The sequence below is a fragment of the Vulpes lagopus genome, chromosome 5, assembly GCF_018345385.1.
Source record: "Vulpes lagopus strain Blue_001 chromosome 5, ASM1834538v1, whole genome shotgun sequence".
Taxonomy (NCBI): Eukaryota; Metazoa; Chordata; class Mammalia; order Carnivora; family Canidae; genus Vulpes; species Vulpes lagopus.
In genome coordinates, this window is record NC_054828.1 from 122,260,683 (window position 1) to 122,281,874 (window position 21,192).

At 40.4% G+C, this 21,192-nt stretch overlaps 1 protein-coding gene across 1 annotated transcript in view; it reads right to left on the bottom strand.

The window, feature by feature from the left end:
- The window catches only part of DDX1 (DEAD-box helicase 1), a 35,266-nt gene extending 16,389 nt beyond the window's left edge, over positions 1-18,877 (bottom strand). Inside the window, exons 1-13 of the mRNA XM_041756710.1 lie at positions 18,771-18,877; positions 15,885-15,936; positions 15,512-15,575; positions 14,400-14,429; positions 13,117-13,213; positions 11,251-11,298; positions 8,784-8,867; positions 8,472-8,555; positions 8,026-8,102; positions 7,275-7,347; positions 5,551-5,627; positions 5,324-5,438; positions 4,473-4,611 (exon numbers count right to left, since the gene is read on the bottom strand). Coding sequence (XP_041612644.1) covers positions 4,473-4,611; positions 5,324-5,438; positions 5,551-5,627; positions 7,275-7,347; positions 8,026-8,102; positions 8,472-8,555; positions 8,784-8,867; positions 11,251-11,298; positions 13,117-13,213; positions 14,400-14,429; positions 15,512-15,575; positions 15,885-15,936; positions 18,771-18,786 — 956 coding nt within the window. The 5' untranslated portion in view covers positions 18,787-18,877. The remainder of the gene's footprint in view (positions 1-4,472; positions 4,612-5,323; positions 5,439-5,550; positions 5,628-7,274; positions 7,348-8,025; positions 8,103-8,471; positions 8,556-8,783; positions 8,868-11,250; positions 11,299-13,116; positions 13,214-14,399; positions 14,430-15,511; positions 15,576-15,884; positions 15,937-18,770) is intronic.
- Between the last annotated feature and the right edge of the window lie 2,315 nt (positions 18,878-21,192).

Consider the following 21,192-nt stretch of genomic DNA (forward strand, 5'->3'; position numbering starts at 1 on the left):
CTTATTTTTCACAGAATATTCTTTTGAATTGTTTGAATTTTTTTTCATTCCAAGTAAATTTTTGTTAATGTTTAGGTTAAAAAAAGATCACCTAAGCCAAGGCAATTTTATGGGGCAAAAGAAGTCTCAATTAATGGTGCTGGAACAAATGGATATGCACATGCAAAAGAATGAAGTTAAACCTCTTCTTTATACTACACACAAAAATTGCCCAAAATTAATTACAGATGCAATTATAAGACAAAAAAACTATAAAACTCTTAGAAGAAAACAGAAAGGTACATTTTCATGACTTTGGGTTAGGAAAAGTCTCAACATATACAATACCAAAACAAAAGCAACAAATGAAAAAACAGACTTCATCAATTTATTAAACACTTTTGTATAAGAGAGTGAAAAAACATCCCACCACATGAGTGAAAATATTTGCAAATCATACATCTAATAAATAATATTACACGGTATCATAATATATAAAGAACTCTCATAACTCAACAAGAAGAAGACAACCCAACTGAAAAAGGGGCAACGAATGTGGACATTACAAATAGCCAATAACCATAAGAAAAAATGTTCAGGGGCAGCCCTGGTGGCTCAATGGTTTAGCGCTGCCTTCAGCCCAGGGCGTGATCCTGGAGACCCGGGATAGGGTCTGCCTGATAGGGTCTGCCTGCATGGAGCCTGCTTCTCTCTCTGCCTGTGTCTCTGCCTCTCTCTGTCTCTCATGAATAAATAAATAAATTTAAAAAAAAAAAAAAAAAAAAGATGTTCAACATCATTAGGGATTACAGAAATGTAAATCAAACCCACTACTTTACATCCATCAGGATGGCTATAATCAAAATAAGAGTTAAATATTGATGAGGATTTGGAGAAACTGGAACCCTCATACATTACTAGTAGGAATGAAAAAATGATATTGTCACTTTAGAACACGGTTGACGCATTCCTGAAAATATCGAACATGAAGTGTGATACAGCAATTCCACTTGTAGATATATACCCAGAAGAAATGAAAATGATGTCCACGCAAAAACTTGCAGACTAATGTTCACAGCACAGGAGCCAAAAAGTGGTAACAACCCAAATGTCCATCAACTATGGATGCATAAACAAAAACATGGTGAGTGCATTTAAATGGGATACTTTTCATCAATAAAAATGAAGCACTGGGGATCCCTGGGTGGCGCAGCGGTTTGGCGCCTGCCTTTGGCCCAGGGCGCGATCCTGGAGACCCGGGATCGAATCCCACGTCGGGCTCCTGGTGCATGGAGCCTGCTTCTCCCTCTGCCTGTGTCTCTGCCTCTCTCTCTCTCTCTCTCTGTGTGTGACTATCATAAATAAATAAAAATTAAAAAAAAAAAAAAATGAAGCACTGATCCATGTTGTGTCATGAATGAGTTCTGACAACATCATGCTAAGTGAGAGAGGCCAGTCACAAGAGAGCATATTATTGTCCATTCCCTTTAAAATGTTGCCAACAAAAAATAAATAAATAAATAAATAAATAAATAATTAAAATGTCACCAACAGGAAAATCTACAGACAGAAAATAAATCAGTACTACCTCAGCATGGGGAGGTAAGAAGGAAGCCGAAAGGCTGCTAACAGGTGTTTCCTCTGAAGGTGAGAAGTTTAAGAATTGGTTCTGCAGTTAGCTGCACAACTCTGAATCTAATGAAGACTAAACCTAAACACTTTAAGAGTGGACTGTATGGTGTGTGAGTCAGATCTCACGAAAGCCATTTACAAAGACTGTCTCCTTAGGAAGCGGGCAAAATTACCTCCTGATACAGCCAGGTAATTTTCAATCAGAAATAACTACTATGTATCTTCCTTTATTAATTTTATTCTTAATGATCAGTCTTTTAAGAAATCCTACAACACACTAAGAAAGTAGATGACATTAACACTGAGTCTTAGAGCACTATGATTAAAAATAGGCTTTATGGTTTCCTATCTTCAATTCTGAACAATTTACATAAGAGAATAAATAACACAAAGAGCTTTCTCACCTATGAACATCCATATCTTGGCATATTTCCTAACCACCTACCATCCTAGAGCCATGACATTTCCTAAATCTGTTAATATCAGATGCCAGATTGTCTATATAAGAATCACCTGGAAGAGCTGCCATTCTTCTTTAAGAAAAAAAAATTCTAATTCCTATTCCCTGGAAATTCTGATTCAGTATATCCAGGAGAGGACCAATATCTACCTTCGTATTTTTAGATAAGGTCCCTAAGTTCCCAGGTCTGAAAACTATGGTTCTTAAATCTATCATTCCTTCTCCTACAATACTTTATACTCTTATCCTCCTTCCTAATCAGATATATTTATCCCTATAAATTTAGCAGAAGATACCACACACCCCAATTTATGCTTATGTACAAAGTATCATAGGCTTGAGGCATATAAAAGAACAGCCCGGGACACTTGGGTGGCTCAGCAGTTGAGCACCTGCCTGCTCCTGGCTCAGGGCGTGATCCGCGGTCTGAGGATCGAGTCCCACATCAGGCTACCTGCCTGGAGTCTGCTTCTTCCTCTGCCTATGTCTCTGCCTTTCTCTGTGTCTTTCATGAATAAATAAGTAAATAAAAACTTAAAAAAAAAAGAACAGCCTCACCTTAAGGACTGTAAAACTAAGTTGGGATGAGCAAAGCTATGCATATTTATAACAAGAGACACTAACACATGTTAGTGTATAAAGATTAAGGTGAGGCCTACAAAATCAGTGGTATCCAAGGTGTGTGAAAGGACTGGGCTGATACAGCTAGGTTAGCTTCACAGACTAGGACTTGGGCTGGGTTTTCCAGGAAGGCTCATTCGTACAGAATACCAAAATGAGTAAACCACTTTACCTTCCTAACAAACTGATTTTATTATCCATCTTCCCTTCTAGTCCCTGTCCACAGACATGTTAACCCTTTATACGTAATTGTAGCACAAAAATTCATTCATACTAGCATTTTACATTCTTCCAAAAAACACTTTCTTATGAAGAATTCCAAGTTCCTTACAAGGAGCAGATGCCCTGCTTGTGTTCTCCTACAGTGACCTTCCCTACTGTATCCTCAAGGCATCTTACCCCATTTATTCCATTGTTTCTCTCCCATTCACACAATCCCCATGCTCCCAAACTTAATTCTGTGAAAGCAAAGACTTTCTCATTGTCATATCCTGGATCTTGAGCCTAAGACTTCACGTAGTAGATATTCAAATAGTTTCCAAATGAGTGACATGCATCAATCCTCAAAACAAAATTAATTATTTTACCTAAAAAAAATTGTATTAAGTATAATTTATTCCTGAATAAATTTAATTTGTAAAAAAGATCAGTATTAAAAAGATGGCCCTGCATGATGTCAACAATCCTAATTTTCTAAAATCAAACAGTGGTGATGCTGGCACACCTGACTATGCCCCTGAACTGTACCCTTTAAATGGTGAATTTTACAGTGTGTGAATTATGTTCCAATAAAAAAAGGTAATTAAGAGTAAAGTTAACAAAAATCAAGCGACAAATCACCTCACAGAGTTTATAAGGTATGGCCTTCTTCAAAACAAAAGGGATTGCTACTGAGCGAGAAATTCTACAAGATCACTTAATTTATGGTCTCCCTCCAATGGTACCAAGAGCCCTCTGACTAGGTAGTAACCAATGAATGAAGCCCAAATGGAAAATCCTCATTCCTGTGAGACAGGCTAGACCAGCATCCCCAAACTGTCGATAAACATGCTAGAAACAGTGATATATTTTCTACACAAATGAAGTGATGACTCTAACATTGAATGAAATGTTCCCCTTAAAAAATTAATTTTGGGTACATAGGTGGCAGCCAGTAAAGCCTCCAATTCTTGGTTTTGGGCTCTTGGTCATGATCTCAGGGTCATGGGATCAAGCCCTGCTTCAGATATACACTCAGGGAGGAGTCTGCTTAAGCTTCTCTTTCCCCCTCCCTCTGCTCGACACTCCCCACTCGAACGGACATGCACATGCTCTAAAATAATAAATCTTTAAGAAATACAAAATAAAAAATTTTTACTGATACTGTTTAGTAGACCATGACACTTCATGTAAGAGAAAAATCTCAACTCTTTTAAAAATAAATTTATCAAATAGGAGTTTTAGGAGTGCCTGGGTGGCATCCAACTCTTGATTTTGGCTCACGCCATTATCTCAGCATCCTGATATCCTTGTGTTGGGCTCTGAGCTGGGAGTGGAGCCTGCTTAAGATTCTATCTCTCCCCCACCCCTGACTCATGCTCTCTCTCAAAAAAGCCCCCCAAAATAAAAAATAAAAAAACTTAACAGTTTTATATAACTAATTGCTACTATATATCAAAGTTAAATAGTTACATAGTCACACCTATGCATATGTATGCATCCTGAATTTCTACATCATTCTTTTTTTCTTCCAAAACACCTCAAACTTAAACAGGTATCTGAGCGTAAAAGGAAACTTTACCTTAATTTAGGATTATCAATATATTTCTTAAACTGCTTGACGTTATTCAAAGTTTGTTCAGCTAACTCTCGAGAGGGCTCGACGATGAGAGCTTTTGGAGCATTGGGAAGAAACTTGGTTTGTGCCACCTGCGCGTTACCTTAAGAAAATAAAAATGATCGGAACAGTTCAAATCACATCTCAATATCTTTACTTGTACAGCACGATCACAAATATTCCAATATCAAAATTTTCAATAGCAACTGTCAAGAAGTATAGGGGATGATCATAAAATAAAGCTAAGATTCCTAAAATGAACTACAGCTTCTTTAAATTTACTTGCAATGATTACAATTGATATATGTTTTGTGATAAACAAGCTATGAAACATATTTACTTTAACTGAAATAGATTAGGCAACACATGGTAAGCATGAGCTTTGGAGTCCACCTGCTTAGGTTTAAATTCAGTTCTACCACTTACTTGCGGTGTGACCTTGGGCAAGTAACGTCAAGTCCCTATTCCTCGAGGTCTTTGTCTGTAAAATGGGAAGAGTACTACCTTATAGGTTGTGAAGATTAAATGATCCATGTAAGCACTTAACACAGTGCCATGGCACTTAATAAGCACAATTTTATAAATACTAGATATCATCATCATGATCAGATTCCCCAAAATGCCTAAACTGAAACCAAATACTCAAGAGTTTATGAATTAGGTTTTGAAACTGAATTTTACTGACATGTTAAGTAAAGATGTGGGACTAAACCAGCAAAGGGAGCATGTGTAACTCACTCACTACGAGAAGCCTCCTTACTGGAGTTTTTGCCAGTACCCCATTCTTGCAATTCTTACTCTCTCAGGAACAATACCTGTGTGCTGCGATTTGACAACATAACTATCCAATGCCTTGGCAAGAGCAACAAAACCATCTTTTGGTGGAAACTTAAATTCTTCTTCACCGAAGTTAAATTTTAGTTCAGCATTCTAGCATGGAATAAAGGAAGAAAACGAAAATTCTTAACCTAAGAGCAAACAATCAGTATGAAACAATGCAGACCAAAGTAGTTTATAATCATTGCAAAATTTTCCTGACTACCTTCAAAACACAAGCAGGAAAGAGGGCTTGGTTCTTCATATGTGGTGGTATTTCAAATGCCAGACCAAGGTCTTTTCCTAAAAATCAAATAAATAAATAAATAAATAAATAAATAAATAAATAAATAAATAAATAAGAGAGAGAGAGAGAGAGAGAGAAAGCAAACTGATCAGAAAAGAACTTCCACACACTTACATCAAACCTACCAATCTGCCCACATCCATGCTTTCCTGTCCTATATCCTAATGTCAAACACCCCACTTTTTTACTTTACTCCTAAAAGTGCCATTCCTCCCCCCCTCTACATTTTCAATCATTCCCTTTGCATCAAATCACCTTCATCAGACACTTCTACGAGACAGTCCATGGCATACAAGCATACTGTACATTAAAACACAGACAACCTCCTGGAATCCACATCTTCCTCTATTTACCTTTTACTTTTCTTCTCTCATTTGTAGTAAAACTCCCTGATTTCATCTCATCCCATTCTCTATTGAAGTGATTCCCAATCAGGTGTCCCTCAACCCACTTGCCATGCTCACCAAAACAGAGATCATTAGTAATATTCACTTGCCAAACCCAGTGATTAACACCTTCATCTTTCCTTCTAGGCTACACTCACCAGCAGCACTGGATACAATCTGATTCTTCCCTCCTCCTACAAATACTTTCTTCACTGGGACTGCAGGAACTCTTGGTTCTCCTCCTCCTTCACCTCTGCTAGATTCTCCTCAATTCGCTGACCTCTAACCACAAGAACCCCAGAGGACTCAGATTTCTTCTATGCCTTACTCTCATTGCCTAGGTGATCTCATCCAGTACTCTAGCTTTAAATACCACCTATAAGCCAATATCTCTCAAACCTGTAGATCCAACCCTGACCTCCTGACTTACACATTTAACCACTTACTTGACTTCATGACTTAGTTGTGTAATAAGTATCTCATATTTAATATGCCCCAAATAGAACCCCCAGCATCCAACTGGCTCCCTATCTACTGCTACCACCCCAGCCACTCTGTTTTTAACACAGAAGTCATGACACAGTGAAAGTGAAGGAAGAAGACACCAATTCTCTACTGAAAACTCTAATGGCTTCCAATCTCACCCAAAAAGCTTGCATCCTGGTCTAGAAAGCTCTATATGGCCTGGCCTCACTACCTCAACTGACCTACATTCTATCAGCACCCCCATGCTGAGTGTGCTTCAGACCCACTGGCCTGCCTCCTTGGTGTTACTCAAATACCTCAAGCACACTTGTCTCAAGGCCTTTGCATTGACTGTTCCCTCTGCTTGAAATACTCTGAAGATTTTTATATGACCCACCACCCAACTCATTCAGATTGGTACACAAATGTCACCTTATCAGAGAAGGCTTCTCTGACCACCCAGTATAAAGTAGCACACCCCTAGACTTTATCACCCACCATTCCCTTACTCTGACTCCACTTCAGTGCACTTGTTCCAACCTAACATATTTAGGTATCTGTCTCTCTCCCCACCAACAAGTAAGCCACAAGACTAAACATGTCTGTCTACTCCGTCTTCTGCTCTATCTCCAGCAAGTACCATGTGCCTGGCATAGAGTAGATGCTCAAGAAGTATTGGTTCAAAAGAAGGGCAGCGAGGGAGGGAGGACTGAAAAAGAGGGAAAGGGAATTATAAATCACAAATACTGGGTATCATGTCTTCTCTAGTAAGACAATCTATTGAACATTTACCATTTTTGGAGAATTTGACATGCCCTTTATCTATATCAAGGTAACATCCAATGGTATCATGCATAGTGAATTCCTAGAAAAGCAGAAAGTGCTGTTAATAGAAATAATCATTGTAAATTAAAGCTAAAAGTTCACATACAGCTACATCAAAAGTACGTCAGTGCTTCAAAATAATTCCTTGAAGCCCTAATGTAGGTGTCAAAAATGACTATTGGGGAGCCTGGCTGGCTCAGTCAGTGTAGCACACAAGTATTGATCTCAGGGTTCTGAGTTCAAGCCCCACGTTGGGTGTAGAGATTACATAAAAATAAAATCTTTAAAAACAAAATGCCAACTATAGCATATCCTATATCATGGTAGAGGCATCTTCCCAGGCTTTCTAAAATCAACATGATATTCAGGTTCACCCACATTACTATAGATTTAGACTTGCCAGAAAACCACATTTAGATTCACCGTAATTAAAAATAATAGAAGAACATACTCATTCAAGGCAAAGCCAAAATCAAAATAGGTAAAAACAGAGACAAGGTAATATACTGTGGAGAGGCTAATAAATGGTACAAAAGAAAAAGTTATCTCACTTTGGATTTCTTCACTGAAATCCAAATCTGAACTTTCTGTAGAAAACACTCAGAAAATCCACTTGAATTTCAGAGTCCCTTTTATAATCCTAGACATGTCATGAGTGATCAAGTAAGTACACAAGAAAACTCACTAATGCTACGATTAGGTCGATAATACAACTTACCTCTCCATAATTATCAAATTGTTTATTATGGGATTTCTTCCCTGTTCCACCAAAGCCAAATCCAAATTTGTCAGTACCTAGATTTTAAAATGTATTTTATTTACATGGTTAAAAGTAAATATAAAACTAAAAGTAATGTACAAATCTGTAAATCTACAAAACTTGAAGCATCTATGCAATATTGTGTGGTACACATTTATGCATACTAACTGTACTCAGACTTCTCTCATATTCTTACCCTTATTTTCCCATTTTATACTGTAATACTAAGTAATTTTTAGTACTTCAAATATTTTTGGAACAGAGAGGTATATATAGATTATTTCCAAGTCTTGAAAATATAAACTTTGTGTGGTTAAGGTTGTTATTTAGCTCCCTACTGCAATAAAATGTCAACAAGCCACAAATATAAATCAGAAAATTCAGTTTATTTTAGAAACACTTACCTAGGTCTAAGGAAGCCTGCATGGAAGACCACCCAACTCTGCATAAACCTTGGTCATGACAGGATACTTCATAGTAGTGCTTCCCTATAAGGTCAAAATATTTTGAGATTTATACAAACCTGACTCATTTACCACATAGCCACTTTCCCACTGTTTCTGAATTACAATTTGTATGTTCCAAATGAAAACCTGTAGATCTTTTTGTAACATTAGAAATCTTTTCAGATCCTTGATTTAAAGCCACTTAAAGGAAGTCCATGTATTAATATATTACTTCACAAGCTGATACAAATACAAATGCAATTTAAATACCTTTCGTTAATCCTTTTGTAGCTCTGCATCCATGCCACTCTTTCACTTCTCTGCTTTGACAACAAAGACCATCAGACCCAATTGCTGGATTTGAGAAAGACACAAAAAAACCGTGTCAGTTTAGATTACATAAATTAAGCATCCTGAAATAAATATCATTCAGTCTCATCAAACAAAATAATTCCTTCACTTGTTGCACCATTCCTGACACTGAGACTTGCTGACTCCTGAATAATAAGATCTTCCCGAAAAGTACTCGCCCTTACTCATTCTTTGGAGGGCCTCAGCCATGTGGCAGGCTAGTTTCTATACGATTATGTGTTAACTAGGACAAGATTTTACTGCATCAAGTCTGCAAAGGAATCAACACAGTACCTAATCTCACACCCACTGATAGAATAGCTGTATCACCAACACAAATGTGTTTAGACAACCATTCTCTAGTCTTTTAAAGAAATGGATCCTCAGAGGGGACACAGCACTCACTCATCAATACCTGTTGCTCTGATTTTATGCTTAACTTAGAGCTTGAGCAAATACTACACTAAAAGGAAAACAGGAAGTATCTCTGGCTTATTGCCAAATCCATGGATCCAGAACCATAAAGCAGGAAAAAGCACAAATAAATAAACTTATCATCGTTATCTGCGAATACTAGGACCCTGAAAAATTAGGTGGTTCTACATTATACCTCAGGGTCAGTCAGTACTTATTAATGCTTACTAACTCTAAGGAAAGCATATAGCTCTTGTTTGTAATGGAAAGAAACTGTAACTTCTGTTCCGGTTCAGGCTTACAACCCATATTCAGCACCTGAATACAGAACAAACTTTCAAGAAAAGCATCTCATCACACATTTTACTTCACTGACCAGAAATTAATTTATTCAAAGTATAAATTCTTATTCATATGGTTGCTACAATCTATAAAACTTTGAACTTCATAAAAAGTTCCCTAAGCAATGGCAAATCCTTAAAATTTTTATTTTTAAAAATTCTTTATGCAGTTCTACAGATATAAACTTGATAGTAAATTAGAGGCCATAGGGTAGACAGCAGCAGTTTGGATATTTTTCTCTGTTTTGGGCATGATTCCTCATGCCCACTGTATATTTTTTTGCATCCAGCTTTTCTTGCTCACCAACACCTGTAGAAAATTCCTCCAAGTCAACACTGTAGTTCTGACTCATTCTCTGTAATGGCTACACAATAGTCCTTGGATACATCCTAATCTGTTTTAACCAATCTGTCAGCGATAACATTCATCTTGTTGACAGTTTTTACCATTACAGATAATGTTGCACCAAACAGCTTTGTATGTATATCTTTATATCCTGGCACATTTATTCCAAAGGGCTAAATCTTCCAGAAATAAATACACATTTTAAATTTTAATTGGGGGGACGCCTGGGTGGCTCAGTGGTTGAGTGTCTGCCTTTGGCTCAGGGAGTGATCCGAGAGTCCTGGGATCAAGACCCATATCGGGCTTCCTGCATGGAGCCTGTCTCTGCCTCTCTCTGTATCTCTCATGAATAAATATTTTTTAAAAAATTTTAAAAATAAAAAAATAAATTTTAATTGGGAATACCAAACTGCCTTCCAAAAAGGCAATAATTTGTTTGGTCAATTATCACTCTGATTCTAATCAATCAAATAAGTGTAAAAGAGTTATCTCCCTGTAACTTTAATTTCCATTTCTCTACTACCTATAAATGTTATTTTTGAATGTTTATTGCCATTTGGATTTGCTCTTCTGTGACCGGTCTATTCACAACCTTTGCCCACTTTTACAAAAAGTGAAATCACCATTTTTGGTGATCCTTCTTACCAAAATAGGTAACCTAATCTGCTATGTATTCAAGAACCTCTCAGCAGTTTATATGTATTCCTTATCTTTCATCAACATTGCAAGTGTTCACTATTTTTTTTTCTGTGGTATCTTTTCCATTTATGTATTTTTTTTTACTGTACAAAAATAAACCTCAATCTTTTACAATTTCCAAGTTTCCTATTTGGGTTAGGAAAATTCCCCCACCCCAAAATTGTACATTTAGTTTTCTATATTTAAATTATATATATATATATATATATATATATATATATGCATATTTAAATCCTAAGTACATGTTGAATTTGTTTCTAAGTTAATTTTACATTGCTCCAGATGGAGCATCAATTATACCAGCACCCTTACTGAATAAATCCTTTTTCCTACTGAAATGAATATTGTTTTCTGTATATTAAATTATCATATTTACTGGGACATATTTCCATTATATTCCAATGACTTTTTTGACTATTCCTATGTCACTACTAAACTACATTTAAGTAATATTGGACATAGTACCAATATCTGGTAAATTAAATCTTCATTTACCATTCTTTTTCATAATTTTCTTGATATTCTCAAGTATTACTGAAAATAGATTTCCAAATTACATATAAGCTGCTAAAATCTATCCACTTACCAAAAGCAGATCCTCTATCATACGGGTTCATCTGCCATTTGTTGAGCACTAAAATTAAAGTAAGTCACACACAATCATATGAAATTAACATTCTCTAAACAATAATCCAAGTATTTTAATTTTATATTATACCTTAATTCCTCTAGATTTAATATGGTTTTACAAACTATTTGGGAATGTACAAGTAATGTTTTGCTGTTTTTATTAAAGGCAAAATTGAAAGTGAAAACTAACATAGGTCAAAGGGGATAATCACTGCTCTCTGGGCACATCCTTTCCTCCTCACTTGCTCCACCGCACTTGGCAGTAGATGACGATGGTCTTTGTCGTAACTATGAAGGCAATGATAAAATGAAGCTTTGATAACTAAATATGTTGAAATAAATGACTAACATATCCAGATCTAGTTAAGTATTGCTGTATCATTTGCAAAAGAAAAGCAAGTCCTTTAAATAAGTCAATATCACATTCAAAAGTCACAATTTTTCCCTCATTTGTATGGGATCAACATTTTCCTTTTCTAAAACATTTTAATAGTCTACAGATAACCAAAGAATTGTAATAGCTGAAGAACTCTACATGTTTTCAGGACAATTTCCTGCCAATGTAGAAATCTTTTCTAGATTATTTGTGGTCAAATAATATCGATCATCTACTTAAACACTTTGAGAAATAACTTACTCTTTCTCTCCCTCATTGTGGGCTCCATGTAGTTACTAGTAAATACTTAAACAGAAATCTTCATTAGGTTATTTCTAATTAGTTCTGGTCCTTTCTGGAACAGTTATTTTCTCTCCAGATCCCTTCGATGATTTTAGAATTACCTAACCTCTTTTGCACTTGTCTCTCCAAGTTTAAACACCTAATTTCTTTATTCCTCACAGGCCATGATTTTTGAAACTACCACCATTCTGGTTATTCTCCTCTGGAAGCATTCTCTTTTATCACCAACTATAAAAGTGATCATTTATAGTTGTTACAAGTTCTAAAACTACTTTCAAATAGGCCAATAATCTACAGAGTTCATGTCCATTATCTCACAATTCAGTTACAAGTGAGTTCATTCTATGAACTATGCAACATTGTTACTTTCAAATTACTGAGAAGAAAAAAATGTTGATATGCCAAGTTCACTCTACTTAAGCTTGCAATTTTGTTACAATCTTGTTTTGTATCATGAAACAAATGTGACTCAAAAGACTAAACAAGTTGTATCAAAATATAACAAAACCATAGATTACTCAAAATAGAACAGAATTGAGAACCATTTAATGAAAACAATACAATTTACAGATGAGGAATTGATGTAAGATTATACATGGCATAGACAGGACTGGAAATCCTAGTAAAGGATCGATCTCTATGTAAATAGGACTAAACATAAGAAACAGATTTTAAAATTTACACTTTACATTTTAACTTCCTGGACTCCTTTCTTATCTTAAAGGAAAAACAATGCATGCCTCCTTTCCGTGTGGAAGGCAGTATTTCCCACCATCATGGACTTTTACTCCATCAATTTTTTTATAAAAATCCTTAATACTTTTGTAAAACATTGTACCAACTTATCTTTAATATTAGATATAAAAGGTATTAAGAAAAACATTAAAATAACTACACATAATTTCCAAAATGCCAGTGTTTTCTCAAAGAAAGCACTATTAGTATTTTAGGAGGGACAATCTTTCACTGTTTATGCTATAAATGGCATTTAGCATCCCCGATTTCCAGGTCACCAGATGCCAACACTCCTACCTCCCAAATACTGATTTTAAAAAAAAGCATACTCTACTTCCCATCTACCAATGCTAGTAATTCTCATTACTATTTTTACAAAAAAGAAAAATATTAATATGCAAAACTTACCTGAAGCACCAGTTTTAATGGTTGTTTTTCCTTTTTTGCCTTCCTGTTGGTCTTTCAGAGTTTCATAAACTATCTGGATAACTGGAATACTGAAAGCCTACCAAAGAAACAACAGTTCTCTACATTAGTACTCAGATATTAATAACCATTAACCATCAGTGTTATAAGTTATACTTGCATATTAAATAATTACATATTCCAAACTGTTACTCTAACTTCATTTGTTCACACCCGAAATACCAGCAAGATAACAAGAGAATTGATTAAATGAAGGAAATGGGCACCTGGGTGGCTCAGTCAATTAAGCATGGTCATGGGATCGGGCCCTGAGTTGGGCTCCATGCTTAGCGGGGACCCTGCTTCTCCCTCCTTCTCTGCGCTCCCCACACGAAAGAAAGGAAGGAAAGGAAGGAAAGGAAGGAAAGGAAGGAAAGGAAGGAAAGGAAGGAAAGGAAGGAAAGGAAGGAAAGGAAGGAAAGGAAGGAAGGAAGAAAGAAAGAAAGAAAGAAAGAAAGAAAGAAAAAAAGAAAGAAAGAAAAGAAAGAAAGGAAAGAAAGAAAAGAAAAAGAAAGAAAGAAAGAAGAAAAGAAAAGGAAAGAAAAGAAAAAGAAAGGAAAATAGAGTCTTTAAATATAAATAAAAATTTTAAAAAAATGAATGAACAAAACAGGAGGCAGTTGACAACCCAAAACCATAAATAATGGGGTCCTTCAGAAGGAACCTACACAAAGAGGAAAAATACCGTCGAGTCTGACAAACTGCTTCCCTGGTCCAGGCCAACAGGAGAGCCACCTCTATTTGCAGCCTCTATGTTACTAGAGCCATTGCGTTAATTCAGAAATAAATATAGACTAAAGACACTGCAACTCTTTACCCATGATCAGTTTAAAACTATACTATTCTTATACCTACACTCGTAGATCTTACTTCAGAATTAGCTGGCAACTAAAATATCACTCTCAGTGGCAAGCAATCAATCCCTTACATTTTGGAAAAGGTTATTTTATTTAATATTTCAAAATAAAAACTAATGTTCAAACTTGCTTTAAAAATCAACTCTTATGAGCAGCCCAGGTGGCTCAGCAGTTTAGCACCGCCTTCAGCCCAAGGCGTGATCCTGGAGACCCGGAATCAAGCCCCACGTCGTCTCCCTGCATGGAGCCTGCTTCTCCCTCTGCCTGTGTCTCTGCCTCTCTCTCTGTTTCTCATAAATAAATAAAATCTTTAAAAAAAAAAAAAAAATCAACTCTTACAAAGTAAGCCAATTTAAATTTATTACTTACACCAGTTTTTCCACTTCCCGTTTCTGCAGCCTAAGTGGGAAAAAAATAGGTGAGCTTACAATTGTGGTTGTCAATTTAACATGATACCATGAAGAAATCTTTAAGACTGACTGGCTACTGTAATTGTTCACAGTGCCTCTAGATTCCTTGGAATCCTTCAGTCAACTGTGGCTACTGCAATCTGGTCACTTCTCCCTCACCCAAGAATCTGCTCTCTCCTTTCCCATTGCTACCATTCAAATCCAAGCCCTCATCATTCTAAACTAGATTATTACGAAAGTATCCTAACAGTATCTAATACTGAGCTACCCTACCAACTGCTCCCAAATCAGTCTTCATAAATACACAGTTATAATGATGTAACACATCCCCCCTTAAAAATTTCCAATAATCCCAGGGCGCCTGGGGGGGCTCAGTCAGTTAAGCGTCCGACTCTTGGTTTTGGCTCAGGTCGTGATCTCAGGGTTGTGGGATCAAGCCCTGCATCGGACTCCACTCTTGGCACAGAGTACTTGAGATTCTCTTTCTCCTCCTCCTTCCCCCACCCCTGCACGCATTCTCTAAAATAAATGAATTCTTAAAAAAAATTTCCAATGATCCCCCCCCCCAACAAATACCAATTCTTTAACATGACACTTGAGAAAGAGTCCATATAATCTCACTGTATACTTCCCATTTTATATCAATATATGCTCCTCCCAACACACACAATTTTATGCCACCATCTAACTGAATTACTCTAGGATCATATCCAGCATTCTACTATTGCTTTTGTTGATACGCTATTTATAAAGCATTTCTCTTTCATCTTTCCTTTGTCCAAAGTCTACTTCCCCAAGTAGAGCCCCTTGTCTGACACATTTCTCCGTGTACCTGTCTTACTACACTACTGGGTTTAAGCTTCTCAAGGGGAAAGACTGTGTCTTTTTCACCTGTGTTCCCTACAACTTCTGCCTCATTACTTTGAATACAGTACATATCCTAAATGTTGTGAGTAAAAGTAATTTGGTGAAAATATCATTTCTAAGCCTGTGGAGACCTTTAAGTGAGTCACAAACAGCCCCAGAATTGTGTGCCCTCAACTCCCAACACCTCACCAAATGTAAACATACCATAAGTACATCACCGCCTCCTAGGATCAATGGGATAGATTCAGCCTGGATATCAGTTGGGAGACTAAAAGAATTATATTTTGAAGAATTTTGGTTAGCAAAAAAAAAAAAAAAAAAAAAAATCACCTATGCTAAATAAGTCATATTAAACTATAAATCTAAGAGAGACTTTTATTTGGTAAATAGTACCAATTTTTTCTAGCTAATAATGCATCAAAGTTTAAAAAGGAAGCTTCCTATAATTTAGAGAAACATAAGAAAAACTGAATTTTAGTTACTCTACTAGACTCAAAAATATTTGGTAAGATCACTAACAACTGTTTCAACTGCCAAACATTGTTGTCACGGGTATATTTACACTTTAAGTACTTACAGCCAATCCATCTCTTCTACGGCTTGAGCAATCTCAGGCATAACACCCATCTCTGAAAATAAAATTCAAAAAAAAAATGGAACATACTAAATTTAAACTGCCCTTAAAATTACTGTTCATAGAATAGGGAACAGGATTGGGAGCATAAACCTATTTCTTCCTCACAAAATCAAGCTAACATGATCTGTCATAGAGCTGTAAGATTAGAGATAGTAATGTGCAATGCCATCTGACACATAGTTGTCACTTGATACATAGTAGCCACCAGTGAGTGCTTCCTTCCTAGACTGGTGGAAAAATATGCCAGAGTTAAGAGTTTTCTCAACTAACATCTTGGTTGTTTCATCTGGAGATAGTGTGGAAGTCCTGTGCCGTGACTATTTAAGGACCATGTGGTTAGTTAGCTTCGGGCAGCTGAGAAAAGTGAACAGACAAGTGGAGAGAGAGGCCCAAACTTACTGGCAACCATAGTCAAACTCAGTAACTAAAAAAGGGAGGGGCTGGTGGTGAAAACTTGGGTAACTGGAGATCATAGCTGAAGAACTACTGTTCTTAATTGTTCAGATATTTAAATGATTCACTTTGAACCCAGTCCCAAGTTAATAGACTGGGTTATTTCTGATTGTATTTTGTCATTTCTCAAATGTACTGTACCTCCTTTCCAAATAAGAATTTTTAAGTCTGCATTTCCAAAAATGCAGTTTGTTATTATTACAAAAATACATATTTCTATTAAAAAACTAACAACACTTAACACTTCTAAGCTCCAGAGATAACCAATTTGGAAATTTTTTATTGCTTATAGTTGTTTGTGTAAAGGCACAAATCTTCAAATTGAAAACATCCACTGGAAAAATAGGGGGGGGGGGGGTTTGCATGTGAGAAGAATCACACTAGCAATTAACACAATAGGTCCGACACTAAAATTTTAGTACATAGTAAACTAATTAATATAAATATTAATGATAGGGAAAGTATGAAAATCTTTTTTGAAAAAAAGGTTCTCGGGATCCCTGGGTGGCGCAGCGGTTTGGCGCCTGCCTTTGGCCCAGGGCGCGATCCTGGAGACCCGGGATCGATTCCCACGCCGGGCTCCCTGCACGGAGCCTGCTTCTCCCTCTGCCTGTGTCTCTGCCCCTCTCTCTCTTTGTGACTATCATAAATAAATAAATTAAAAAAAAAAAAAAAAAAAGGTTCTCCTACCTCTAAATCTCCCCAGGAAAATCCACAGATCAAAAAACTAATCAAGATCTGCAGTTGTATATCCCAGCAGACATTCCTAAGAATTGCTCCCATTAGAGTCCAGCTATATTCTCTTGCTCTAAAATCTGAAGTGCTTGAAAAAAGGGGAGTGATGATCTTAAATATGCCGAAGCGTATACCGTAAGCTGGAGTCGCCAGCGAAACTGTTACACTGCAAGCAGCAAGCACGGCAAATTTCAGCAAATTCCAGACGTCCTGCTCGATTCTGGTCATGCTCTCTGCGTGTTTGCTTTGGAACCATGTTTTCTCTACATAGCACTTTCATATTTAAGGGAAAGACAGGAATATTCACGTTCTGTGATTCTAGGTCTTTACATCACAGACTCTACGAGTCTTTTACAGTCTTGAAATCTGTGCGTGACTCCCAAAGAAGTAAACCTGCAAGGTGACAATGTGGAACTGCTGCACGCACCTCGACTCGGAAATCTTGTTGTAAGAGGCACCTGGGTGGCTCAGTGTCTTGAGCTCTGCCTTTGAGACTCAGGACTCAGGTCATGATCCCAGGGCCCAGGGATGGGAGCCTCCCCTCTGGCTTCCTGCTAGGCAGGGGAGCCTGCTTTCTCTCCCTCTGCTCAGGGCCGCTCGCTCTCCAGTCTCAAATAAATAAAATCTTGCTTCGGGATCCCCGGGTGGCGCAGCGGTTTGGCGCCTGCCTTTGGCCCAGGGCGCGATCCTGGAGACCCGGGATCGAATCCCACATCGGGCTCCCGGTGCATGGAGCCTGCTTCTCCCTCTGCCTATGTCTCTGCCTCTCTCTGTGTGTGTGTGACTATCATAAATAAATAAAATAAATTTTAAAAAAATCTTGTTTCAAGTAGGAGCACCTGGGTGGCTCGGGGCACGACGGAGGCCGGGAAGGCCATGGCTGACGCAGTAACGCAATCTCCATCCCTGCCCAAGACTCTTGGATGGGGGCTGCCCGGGTGGCTCAGTGGTTGGGCCTCTGCCTTGAGCCCAGGGCGTGATCCTGGAGACCCGGGATCGAGTCCCGCATGGGGCTCCCTGCATGGAGCCTGCTTCTCCCTCTGCCTGTCTGTGCCTCTCTCTCTCATGCATAAATAAATAAAATTAAAAAATATATATATAGTCTTGGGAGAGCCGGGGAAAGCAAAGCAGCCACCCCGCCACCCCTCTGGGTTTCGCCTGCTTCCTACTCGGAGTCGCACAGACCCCACTGCTCTCTGCTGATTAAAGACGTGCGATTCCCGACGCCCTTCGAGGAGTAAGGGAAGCAAGTCCGGGACGTGTTCTAACCGGAGCACCGGAGCCGGCCCAGACGGCAGGAGGCCTCGCCGCCCTGCGGCAGCTTCGCGAGACCGCGGACAGAGCAGGGGGGCGGCGAGACGGGGAGTGACCCCGAGGAGAGGCCCGCGGGGGAGCCCGGCCGCCGCCACGTCAACCCGGCGGGAGGCCCAGCGCCGCGGCGCCCGAGCGGGTCGGCGGCTCCGGGGGGACGGCGGGGGGGGGGGGGGGGGGGCGGGGCGACGCCCGGCCGGCCGCCCCCGCCCCCACCCTCGCCCCGCCGCCGCCAGCGGGCCCCCCGCCCCCGCCGCCCCCCTCGGCCCGCAGCGCCCGGGGAGCCGCCCGCCCCCGCGCCCGCGCCCGCGCGCTCCGAGGACGCACCAGAAAACGCCGCCATGTTCGCCGCGCCCGGCGCCGCTCCGCGCTCGCTCTCCCTCCCTCCGCACGGACACGCTGCGCCGCCGCCGCGCGGCTTCCGGCCCTCCCCGCTGCCTTCCGGCCGGGACGCGCGCCCGCGGGAACACGGTTCCGGCGGCAGGAAGGGCCCGGCCTGCGCGCGCGTCCCCGGGGACGCGCTGACCGTGGGGCGCGGCCCGGTGGCTCCGCGGCTTAGCACCTGCTTCGGGCCCGCGGCGTGACCCTGGAGTCCCAGGATGGACTCCCACATCGGGCTCCCTGCCTGCAGCCCGCTGCTCCCGCCGCCTGTGTCTCTGCCTCCCTCTCTCTGTCTCTCATGAATAGATACATAAAATCTTTAGGGGAAAAACAAACAAACAAACAAACCCGCGGCCCCTGAGGGCGAGCGGGGTGCAGGGGGCTCCTGGCCCCGGGCCCGGCACCTCCCCCGCCGGGGCCTGGCGGCTGCAGAGACGAATGCATCGCCCTCCCGACACCCCCACCGGAGGCCCCTGGAGGAGGACGAGGAGCCTCGGGAAGGCGAAGGGACGCCCCGTGGCGCCACTCGCAGCCGCCGGGTAACGGGCGGCCTAGGGGGTCCAGCCCCCGGCCCGGGCCAGGTGCGCATGTGCGGGCTCGAGGGCGCCCCCAGGCGGGCCTGGCGGAAAGTGAACCCTCAGGCCCGGGACGGCCGAGCTGCAGCGCCGCCGCGGGAGCCGCACCGCCCGAGGAGCCTGCCTGACCTTACAAGCCTGCGCTCCGGCCGCCTCGTCTGCAAAACAGCCGTACAGAATAGTCTTACAGGATTGTCATAGATTAAGGAAAATAGGTAAAGCATAGCGCGTGGGGCGCCGGGTGGCTCAGGTCACCACCCCAGGGTCCCTGCATGGAGCCCGCTTCTCCCCTGGGCCTGTGTCTCTGCCTCCCTCTCTCTGTGTGTCTCATGAATGAATGAATGAATGAATGAATGAATAAATAAATAAATAAATAAATAATTTTTTTTTAAATGGATATACAAGTGGTAGCTGGGTTACTGTTGCATGTAACAGGATTCACCTGAAGCCCCAACAGCCAAAGACAATACCTTCGGGCCCTGGCGCTTCACACCTCCAGGGGGCACCCTTTGCAGTGTGTTCTATATCCTCACACGTCTTGTATGTGTATTCTACAAACCATGCCCCTGAGAGTGATGCAGTGTAGCAATTCTGAATAGATGCCTCATCCTAAAGGCGGGCATGAGATCACATATCAACGCAGGATTTGCAAAAGGGAAATCTGAAATGTGCTTTCCGTGCCTTTAGCCAACCTCTACCTTAAATGGATGAAAGGGTGGAAGGTGTAAGAAGAAAGATTTCTCTGAAGAGGGTTGTTGACATCCTATGGCATTTTTCCCTCTCTCAAGAGAGGAAGTGTTTTCCAGGGGACTACTCAGAGAATTTTTGATATCTGGGGTTTGGGAAGCATAAGACATGCTGTGAGAAGCTGGGGCAGGCAGAGACAAAGGGAAGGACGAGGCTGCAGAGGCAGCAGGCCACATTTCCAACACCTGTCGGGGGAACGTGTGTGACTTTCCCCTGAGGGCTAACTGAACCTGTAGGAATGGACTTGAAGCTATCTTCAAAGGAAGTATGCTCAAGAGAGCTGCTTGGAGAAGCTAAATGACACAGCAGGTAGGCTCCCAAAGAACCCTGTTGTATCCTTACCTTCTAAGCAGAGAGAGATCACCTGCCTCAGGTGAGTTACACCTGGAAAATACCAACAGAAGACTCTCCAACATACCCATGGAAGGTAGACCCTCGGAGAACCAGCCCTGCAACCCAACTGGACTAGAGAGCGCCAGAATCAGACCCCAGGGGACCAGCCAGATGAAGGTAGGTCTCTCCCCCAACACACATGACTTTATCTCTCCCCAGACACTGGAAAGAGCAGCTAACTGGAGAGAGGAGACTGAAGACTGACCGTATACTCGGCCCCATTGCCAACCCTGGGAGGAAGGAAGCTACAATTTTGGTTAAAGTTGTGAATTTCGATCATTACACTGGACTTAATCATTTAATTACAGAAATGAGGCTCCAATTGTGATGAAAGAAACCAGGCAACTTTTCATTATCTGAGAGTAACCAGGGAAGCTTTGGAAGATGCCAGAGGCTCTATCGAGGTCAGGGAAGGAAATAGTCCATAGAGAGTGTTTTAAGGTAATGAATGATGTTTTCTGCTTATGCCCTATCAAGTTTAGCTCATTTAGCATGCTACTTTCGTAAATATCAACACGTGTGTGTGCAGAAGTGCCTTCAATGATGTGAATTGGGATAGAATGTGATTGGCTCTCCACCTTAGCAAGTAAGGGCAAAGCCAGGCAAAGAAGTGGCAGGCAATTCCTTCACTAAACCAAGAGACAGAAGATGAG